Source organism: Dendrobium catenatum, unplaced genomic scaffold (assembly GCF_001605985.2).
Source record: "Dendrobium catenatum unplaced genomic scaffold, ASM160598v2 fragScaff_scaffold_1089, whole genome shotgun sequence".
Classification (NCBI taxonomy): Eukaryota; Viridiplantae; Streptophyta; class Magnoliopsida; order Asparagales; family Orchidaceae; genus Dendrobium; species Dendrobium catenatum.
In genome coordinates, this window is record NW_021319551.1 from 1,682,538 (window position 1) to 1,689,435 (window position 6,898).

The following is a 6,898-nucleotide window of genomic DNA, read 5'->3' on the forward strand; positions in this document are numbered from 1 at the left end:
GTGTGGCGATCTTGAGATATGATGTGGGTGAGATGTACTCGTGGGTGTCTGGAGATCAATTCGGCATGACAGGAAGTCGGTTTGGTGTCACCCCGCTAGAGCGAGAGGGGGCAAGTGATGATTTGTTGTTGATAGCTGAGCTTAGTGATGCTTTGATCACGAGATATGTCTTGTGGATGCGATGTTGTGCCTTTAGCTTGGTTCTTGGTAGTCTCACATAGAATATTTGACTTTGACTTAGATGAACAAAGACGTGTCTAATTGAGAGAGGAACTTTTGAGGTCGCCCCTGCTGGGCTGGGCGACTGTATGAAGGAAGCTCTTGGAGTATGTCTGTCGTGCTCCATTGATAAGTTTATTCCCAGCTCCTGAGCGAGTTCCTCGATCTAACTGTCCAGAGTGAGTTCTCCTTCTATGCGATCTGAACGTAACCTGTAAGATACCTATGATAAGGTACCTACACAAGTAATAGATGTACAGTCCTAATTATTTAGAATACAATATGCAAATAGATGTTGTATTTTATTTTTATTGTTATTTATTTAAGTCTCAAGAGCAAATTATCACACGATAAGATGGTTGAGAATCATTTATTGGTGAAGAGTTTAAAAATTGAAAGAGGAAAGAAAAACTTTTAGATCATGTTTCAGAGCATAATAGTGTATATAACAAGGCAAGACAAACATAAGAGGATTTAATAAAGCGTCAAGAATAGAGTCATTCAGCTTTGTGGCTAAGCAAGGTTGATAATAATAAAAAGAATATATTATCATGTTGACTCTAGTTGTTAATTGTTTAATTTTTTGTATTTCATTATTCATTTAATGAGTTTGCCCACTCTTAAAAACAAAGTTGTTGGTTTCGCCCCTGTCAGCGAGGGTCGATTTAATTGAAGATCAAGTTTACTCTTTTTATTCTGATTGACCTACTTATGGAACATGATATATGGATTTTTTTAGCATGTTTTGATAAAAACATCTTGTTTTGAGAGTAACGATTTTTGGTACTCTTGGTAAAGAAATTAAAGTACTTGATTTGTACTGAAATGCATCAAAGAATTTAATACTTTGGGCAATGTAGTTGTTTGGAAGAGTATCAAAGTGAAATGAAAGTATTTGATTTGGTTGAAATAATGAGAGATCTCATTTAAGGTCAAGCTTACTCAGTATCATGGAGGAGCGATCTCATTGAAAATCAAGCTTACTCTTTATTCTGATTGACCTACTTCATGACCATGATATATGAATTATTTTATTTTCTTAGCATCAAAAAAAATATCTTGTTTTGAGGGTAGTGAGTTTGGGTACTCTCTACAAAGAAATGACTATTCAGATCGTTCAAGGACAAGCTAGATGATTATTGTGGAGAGTTCAAGGTTTAAGTAGCGAGCGTGATCAAGTTTAGTTCTTGTAATCAACAAATGATGTAACTAAGCATATTTGTCTAGGATTACACCGGTTGAATTGAGCTATAATGAGGAAGATCAACCATAAACATTAAGCCTGGCCTGAATATGATGCTAAGCTTGGACATCCCCTAAACAATCCAAAAAGCTAGGTTTGGTCTTACCTAAGGGGTGTTACACCTTGAAGGGTTAAAAACAGGGAGAAAATAATGAATAGATTTATAGGAGATGAGAATTGAAATCTGAAATTATATTGTCGAAATAAACACTGGAAATTGATGCTAGAACACCACAAGATACAAGTGATCTAGTATTGGAGAGGTGGATCGGCTCTCCCACATCTAGGCGCAGCTAGGAACCTAGAATACAACTCCTCTCTAAAAACAGCAATCAACGCATGGCTTAGCTCTTTCATCTTGAAATGGTTGACTGAGGGTTTGTTTGGGGCGAGTGCAGTATTTTATAAAGTTGATTGTGAAGTTGTTGTGGAGAAAATAATTTTTCTACCATGATTGCAAAAAATAGCTTTCTATCACAATTAAAAAAATAATAATAAGAAAGCAACTGGTAAAAGCACTACCAAAATGTTAATATTATTGCAGCATTTTGTAGCAGCGGTTTTAAAACCGCCATTATAAATAGATATAGACAGCGGTTTTAATCGCTGCTAAATTCACATTAAAAAAATTGATGTTAGTCGAATATTTTGTAGCAGCGGTTTGCAAACCGCCGGCTAAGCACGGCCACTCATAAATTATCTACTCCTTTCGTGTCGTACCCTAGCCGATTGATACCGCAAGTTCGTCTTCGTATATCTCGTGATGATACCCGATGCCGAAGCCACCATCTCTACATCGAATCCACCCATCCCGATGCGGAATTCTGCCATCCCGATGCTGGCGGTGAGGGGAGGAAAGTGCAATGGAGAGCCGATGCCGTCGGGGGAGGTGGTTACGATTTCTAGTTAAGAAATAATATCTGAAAAACAAAGCATCAAAAAAGCTGTCCTAAGCAAACCCTGAGTTTGGTTTTAAAAATGATACACAGCTCACCTTGGTCTATTGGTTGAGAGCTTAGACTTTCAACTAAGAGATCTTGGGTTCGAGTCTTTGTGTATACGTTGTGTGCATAAGTTTACCTTAAATGACCTAAATGTCCAAAAAAAAAAAATATTTAAAAATGAGTTTTTATACCTCCATCCCAATTTTTTTCTGCCACTGTGATCAGCTTTGTATAAAATTGGAATTCAATATCGGATTGCAGAACTTCTACTTAGTTTTCATTTTATGTGCTGATGTCGTTCTATACGAATAAAATAGAATTCTCTTCGAAACTTTAGCGGCACTAGAGATGGCTGTCATAAAATTGATAAGCAAATTAAAAAATAAAAGAAAGAAAGGAGATACTAAGTAATATCTGAAATACATTGAGAATATATTCAACATTTAGGACAGTGACGAGCAATGCTGCAGAGGGAATCGGAGTGATTGTGAGTCCTAAAATATCAATTTGCTGTGGAATTCTTCTGTTCATTTGTCAAAGTTCCCTCTTTTTGATTGTTTCCTTGCACATTGTTACGTCATGCCTGAACAAAATTGATTGATATTGTTATCATGCTTATTATTTGGATTGAAATACTAGCATTCTACTGAGACTTTTCATGCTTAGCAGATGGATAAGAAGCATGTAGATTTCTACTAGTTTAATTAATCTGCTGAGAAAATGGTGTAAAGAAATTTCTTTGAGGAAAATCATTTCTTAATGGCGGTTCTAAAGTGAGGCGGGGCCGTAATAGCAGCGTCCGACCCTTTCCCATATTAGCCAAAGTCCAAGGGTTTGTTTGGAGCGACTTTTTTACTATTTTATAAAATTCTTGTACTAAAAAATTGTTTCAAAAAACAGTAAAAAAGCTGTCCCAAACAAAACATAAGTCTATTGGGTGGTGAGAAACCTTTCCCACAGGGTAGTAAGGTTGAGCCCAAGTAGGCTAAGATCCACTCCGTTTTTGGAACTTTTATTAGGTTCGGTGTAAGGATGTAGAGGAAGGTCCGGTCGGAGGTAAAATCCCGCGAAAAAACTCGGTATTTGCTCGGTATTGCTAGGTATTATTTGATAATAACGAGGAATACCGCTCTGTGAAGACCAATACCGAGTTATACCGAGCTATACCGAGCAATACCGAATTTTTCCTAGGAAAAACTCGGTATAGCTCGGTATTTGGTCTTCACGTGATGATATTCCTCGTTATTTTTTGGTATTGCTCGGCATTTGTTCGGTATTTCTCATTTTTTGGCGCGATTTGGCCTCCGACCGGACGTTCCTCTAGGTCCGGTCGGAGGACGTAATAATTGTTCAATTGAGTTTAGGCAATTGATTCATAAAGTTTGGAAATTCATGACAGTTCGAGTAGCTATACTTTCTCTTACTCCAACGGATGAGAATTTTCTTGAAGGAAAATCATTTCTTCACGGAGGTTTTAAAACGACGTATCGTTAGAAGCCCCAAATCAACAGATGAGCATGATGTGATATTCATTTATTAATAGACTATTATCAATTCCTATTATCATACTTAAAACTTATTAAATCAAACTTAAGAAAAAAATTTACAAAAAATCTGATTAAGCAGCTTTAAGGAAAGCAAAAAAAAAAAAATTGATGCGAGACAAAATCTAGTAATTTTTGAATGCACAATAAGGTATAAAATTACAGCTTTTGTAAATTTCCATCAGCCAAAATTTATTATAGAACTTAATTTCAATTCATTTCAGACAAAATCTAGTAATATGATTTCTAACTTAAACCTTTAGCTACACAAAATTTAGGCAATATATAAACATAAAGCTTAAACCAGACCAACCCCAACTCCGCGTAGACCTTAAGCCGGATCCACTCGGTCTCATCGCCACCACACGAACCCCACCATCCAACCCACGGTGGCTCGACTGAGTAAACCCCGAACCGGACCGGACCGCGGCCTAAACCGCGGCTCACTTGTCTAAACCCACTTCTCACGTGCGGGCTCCTAGAATGGCTTCTGTAGATACATCATCAGATCCTGAAACGAGTTCCCCCGCAACAACGGCGAGAACATCCCGTCGTCCATGGAAAACCCGCCTGCGCCGGCGCCGGCGCCGGCAGTGGCGTCGATGTTATTAATTCCAAGTCCGAGGGCTCTCTCTATCTCCCCCCACTTGGGCTGGCTTTGCACCTCTCGCTCGCACGTGAAGTCCGGGGACAGCACGTGCTCCGAGCAGCTCGAATCCGCATGAAGCCTGGGAAGCGATTCAGACGTATCGAAGTATAACAGGTCCGTATACTGCTGCGGCGGTGGCGCCGACGTCTGGGGCAAGATATTTGGCTTCTGCTCTGGAGTCTCCGGCGTCGCCGGCTGCCGGAAAATCCTCGCCATCGAGGACTTCCTGTCCGACGCCGCATGCTTAGCTATTGCGCCGCCCTTTTTGTTGTATATGCGGCACAGAACCCAATCGTCCAGCTGTAAAATACACGCGGCAAAATATTACTCGTCAGCAAACTCTAATTAAAATATGTGCGTAGAAATTTTATTTTATTAAGTCCTTCGTTTTCCGCGTCTGATTGGGATAAAGACACGGAGGTAATGGAATCTGATTCCGTTCACACTGAAAGCAGATCGGAACCTGTGCATGCAGCCATGAACACAGGCACGACCGGAATCAACTTTATGCGGAGGAACTCACCCGAAGGCTATTTTTCCTGCGGGCGGAGCGGTCGACGTCGGCGAGCCTGTACTCGTGCATTATCCAATTGGACTTCTCTCCCTTAGGGGCCTTGCCGGCGTAGAACACGAGCGCCTTCTTGATCGCTACCGGCTTGGGGGTACCGATTGGCTTATCCGCTCCGGTCGCTTTCCAGTACCCTGAACCGGCTGCCCTGTTCGGCCTCGACCCGTTCGGATACTTACGTTCGCGTGGGGAGAAGAAGTACCATTCCTTTTCTCCGTATGGCGCCATTCCTGCCCAATATCAACAAAATTGTGTAAAAACCTGTCAGTTTCCCGAATTCCAAATCACAGAAGATTGAAATATTGGCTTTGATTTTATTTCTTTATTAAAATGAAATCAATCAATTATCTAGTTCGACCTAAACCGGTCTAAATTGCCTGAAATTTTTACAATCGAAGTTTGTTAAATAGGGTCGAAATTTTTACAACCCAGATGATTGAATCCAATCAGAAAAGTACTCGAAACCAATAAGTAAAATTTCATCGAACAAATGGAAGCGAGCCAAACTTAAGCTGAAACAAGCTAGGCGGAGAATTGAAAGCTTGCCTGGGAGCTGCCATGGGTCGAACTTGTAGAGATCAAGATCAGCGATGATCGGCACAGCAATCGGCAGTCCAGCACACTTCCGGCAAAGATAGTGCACCACGAGCTCATCGTCGGTCGGGTGGAAGCGGAATCCCGGCGGCAGCTGCAGATCTCCGGCGTTCATTTTCGACTCCTTTTCGGCCCTCTTTACGTTAGAAAACCCTCGCCCGCCTTTATTCTTCGACCTTATCTCTAATCTCTTTTCTATAAGAAGACTAGAAGCTTGAAACTTCGAACCTAAGCGCGGCGCACGATTTATAGGCTCGTCATCCGATGGTAAAACGGACACGTGTTACCGGGGGACGGTGACTTCCAGAAGCACACGTGGGCATGACCGCACGCTTCGGGTGTACAAGGGTTGCAAGGGCCACGTGGCAACAAATAACTGGTGCTGCGTGCCGCTTAGCGATAAGCTCGTAACTACGCTTGTGTCACGGCTTACGTCAAGATTTTTGGATTGGGCTCTATTTCGCCATCGCGGGGCCCGCAAAGCGGCCCAACCCGCCGCTCCGGGCTTTGGCGCCCGCCACGAGGATAGCCGGACTTGGAACAGGGATGACATTAGCCGACTTCGGTGGACCGCGAGGCACCAACACGTGGATTTTGATTTTTTTTTTTGCGCGTTGTTTCGCGGAAAGTGGATGTGGGCCCCACCTGCACCCTTTCCATGGATATGTATGAAGAGCCTTGGGAGGTGAGCATTTGGCGTCCAACCTTCAACAAATATTTAGGCACGTGCGGGAAATGATGAGGCTATCGTGGCCGTCGGTTTGGGGACAAGTGGTGGATCGTGCGGCGGGTGGTGATTTTATGGGGTTCGAAGCGGCGCAGGTTATGGTGACGTGGGATGGAGTTAGGAGGGGGGCGATGCGTAGCGTAGGGTAGTCCACTCCTGTATTCGGGTGGGCCGGGTTTCACGGCGGGTGACCCGTTGGGTGTTGAGGGGGTACGGAGGGAAGGTGTCGGTCGGCAGCTGATTCGTCAGCATTTTCTTATTTTTTTTCTTTATACGGAGTTTGAGGGTGCGTAATGTATTAAATAAAAAAAAAAATTGTACGCATGAAGCAGAGAATGACTATTATTTTAAGTCTCGAGAAATTCGTTCTTATTCATGAAGGAATAAGCTTAAAAAAAGCTACTGCAAGG

General features: G+C 42.1%; 1 protein-coding gene across 1 annotated transcript; it reads right to left on the reverse strand.

Annotated features, from left to right (window-relative positions):
- Positions 1 to 4,109: 4,109 nt before the first annotated feature.
- LOC110098637 (NAC domain-containing protein 2) lies at positions 4,110 to 5,980 on the reverse strand. Its single transcript, XM_020825523.2, has 3 exons — positions 5,714 to 5,980; positions 5,123 to 5,397; positions 4,110 to 4,899 (listed from the first exon to the last, which is right to left on the reverse strand). The coding sequence occupies exons 1-3, from the start codon at positions 5,874 to 5,876 to the stop codon at positions 4,429 to 4,431; spliced, it is 909 nt and encodes a 302-aa protein (XP_020681182.1). The 5' UTR covers positions 5,877 to 5,980; the 3' UTR covers positions 4,110 to 4,428.
- Between the last annotated feature and the right edge of the window lie 918 nt (positions 5,981 to 6,898).

Bases quoted from the DNA above. Each gene is read 5' to 3' on its own strand.
- LOC110098637 (XM_020825523.2), bottom strand. From the start codon at position 5,876: ATGAACGCCGGAGATCTGCAGCTGCCGCCGGGATTCCGCTTCCACCCG. The intron at 5,398-5,713 runs GCAAGCTTTCAA...GATATTGGGCAG, and splicing joins CGACCCATGGCAGCTCCCAG to GAATGGCGCCATACGGAGAA. The intron at 4,900-5,122 runs GTGAGTTCCTCC...TGTATTTTACAG, and splicing joins GCAGGAAAAATAGCCTTCGG to CTGGACGATTGGGTTCTGTG.